The 2,287-nt window shown below is 29.5% G+C and overlaps 1 protein-coding gene across 1 annotated transcript; it reads right to left on the bottom strand.

Moving 5' to 3' along the window:
- Nucleotides 1–15: 15 nt before the first annotated feature.
- On the bottom strand, nt 16–492 carry FOMMEDRAFT_100076 (uncharacterized protein; the record flags this gene model as incomplete). Its single annotated transcript, XM_007272349.1, has 1 exon — nt 16–492. A coding segment is annotated over one exon (477 nt), but the record flags the coding sequence as incomplete, so codon positions are not given.
- Nucleotides 493–2,287: the final 1,795 nt, after the last annotated feature.

Raw genomic sequence — 2,287 nt, forward strand, 5'->3', positions numbered from 1 at the left:
GACTTGTAGTACATGTAGTGCTTTAGTTAATATATCTGCTTGTTGATTGTTTGTCTGTATGTATTTTGCATTTATGTACTCTAACTCAATGTAGCATTTAATAAAATCTTTCTTATAATCTAAATGCTTTGTTTGTTCCGAATATTTGAGTTTGTCTGATGTAACTGTTTGTATAACAGTATTGTTATTACAATAGATATTAATTGGTGCATCAGAGACCTGCAGAATCTCTTCAGCTAAATGAGTAAGTACAATTGCTTCCTGTGTTCCTCTTACAAGAGCTATTAATTCAGCTTCATACATCGAATTTGCCACCAGTGTTTGTCTTTTACTTGACCACAAAACTAATGAATTACTCAAGTAAAATGTATATCCTGATATTGTACAATGCCCTTCTTGCATCATACTGTCTGTGTCTGTATAGCTGTTCAATATTGATTGATTTGTACTGCCAAGTTGGAGCCAGACATTGTTTGTAGTTTTTAAGTACATGTAACAATGTTTAAGTGCTAGATAATGCTCCATACTAGGGTCATTGAGGTATTTTGCTAACTGATTTGTTACAAATGCTATATCTGGCTGTGTACAGTCTGCAATGTATCTAAGTACACTAACCATGTTCATGTATAGTATATTAGACATTTGTTCTCTATCATTATCAGTTTGCAATACTGTTTTTAATTGTGTACTGGGCTGTATGGGTGTTTGTACACTTTGTTCGTTTGTAAGTTTGTAACATTCTATTATACTATTAATATAATGTGTCTGACACATCCTGATGAATCTATACTCTCTGTCGTGTTGAATCTCTATACTAAGTAGCTAGTGTAATTCACTACTGTCTGTATATTGTAAATAATGTACAATAGATTGTTTTATCATTACAATAGTATTATTATTCATTACTACAATAGTAATATTGTTGACATGTACAAATAATATGGTTACAGTTATTTCTTTCTTCTTTACAAAGAATACAGTATTATCATGTTTGGATTTCATTAATCCACATTTAAGTAGTATATTAGATAGCATTTTATACTATCTTCTACCAGCTTGTTTTAATCTGTATAGCACTTTTTGTAATTGTAATATTTGTCCATTCTGTAATCTATCTATTAAGTTACCTGGAGGAGGTTTAACATATATTTCTTTGTCTTCTGTCAATTGTCCATACAGATATACTGATTTTATATTTATCTAATGTATTTCATAATTATTAGATACTGCCCATACTAATATTAATCACACTATAGATAGTCTAGCAGTAGGAGCAAATAAATTGTCTGTATAATAGTCAAGGCTGTTAATCTGATAGTTTCCTTGAACTACTAATTGTGCTTTATATTTTTCTATACTATTATCAGTGTATTGCTTTATTTTATAGACAAATCATGTTCCAATGATGTTAATATTATTGTGTGGATTCATGATTTCCCATGTATTATGATTTTCTAATTGTTTTATTTCATCTTTCATAGCTACAATCTATGAATCACGATCCAGACATTAGATTGCTTCATAAAATGAAGTCAGATCTGATTGTATTTCACTTATTTTAGTATTAAATTCTGTTAAATGAATGGCAATATTATCTTCATCCTTTTTGCTAAGTACATACGTGTGTTTCATTATGTGTTTATTCTCCATACATTGTTTAAGCTCAATAGTACATTCTGTCAGTTTCTGTTTCCATTCCAATCAATGTAATTTAGGTTCTACTTCTTTTTCAGTTAATTTAACTTTGTTGTCTGTTAAGTCTGTTGGTTCTGCCACTTTTCCTTTTTTGTTAGGATCAGTGTTGTCTGTATCATTGTTGTCTGTTCTTGTTATTCTATTGTCTGTTTCATTATTTTTAATTATTAAACACTTGTTTGTATTGTTGTTTATATCATCTATTTTCTCCCCTTCAATTTGAGGAGGTTTACCTTCAAGAAATTGAATATTTCGTTTGATAGTAATTTTATTATTGTGCCAAGTTTTATGGCCTTTACTTTCATTGTCTAATCCTATCCAACAAGCAATAATACCTTACTGTTGTATTTTTGTAGGATTTTCGTTACAAATGATAATATATTAACCAAATTTGTATATATTATCAATTGTTCTGTGTGTTCTGTAACGTTTGTAATGTGGGGTATTATAATTTAAAGCAGCACACAGTGTTCTATTATGAATATAGGTAATATGAATTGCTGCTTCAGCCCATAATGTAAACAGTAATTCAGTAGATGTTAGATATGCTCTTACACCTCTAAATATAGTTTTATGCATTCGTTCTGCTATT

This window comes from Fomitiporia mediterranea (genome assembly GCF_000271605.1).
Source record: "Fomitiporia mediterranea MF3/22 unplaced genomic scaffold FOMMEscaffold_1130, whole genome shotgun sequence".
Taxonomy (NCBI): Eukaryota; Fungi; Basidiomycota; class Agaricomycetes; order Hymenochaetales; family Hymenochaetaceae; genus Fomitiporia; species Fomitiporia mediterranea.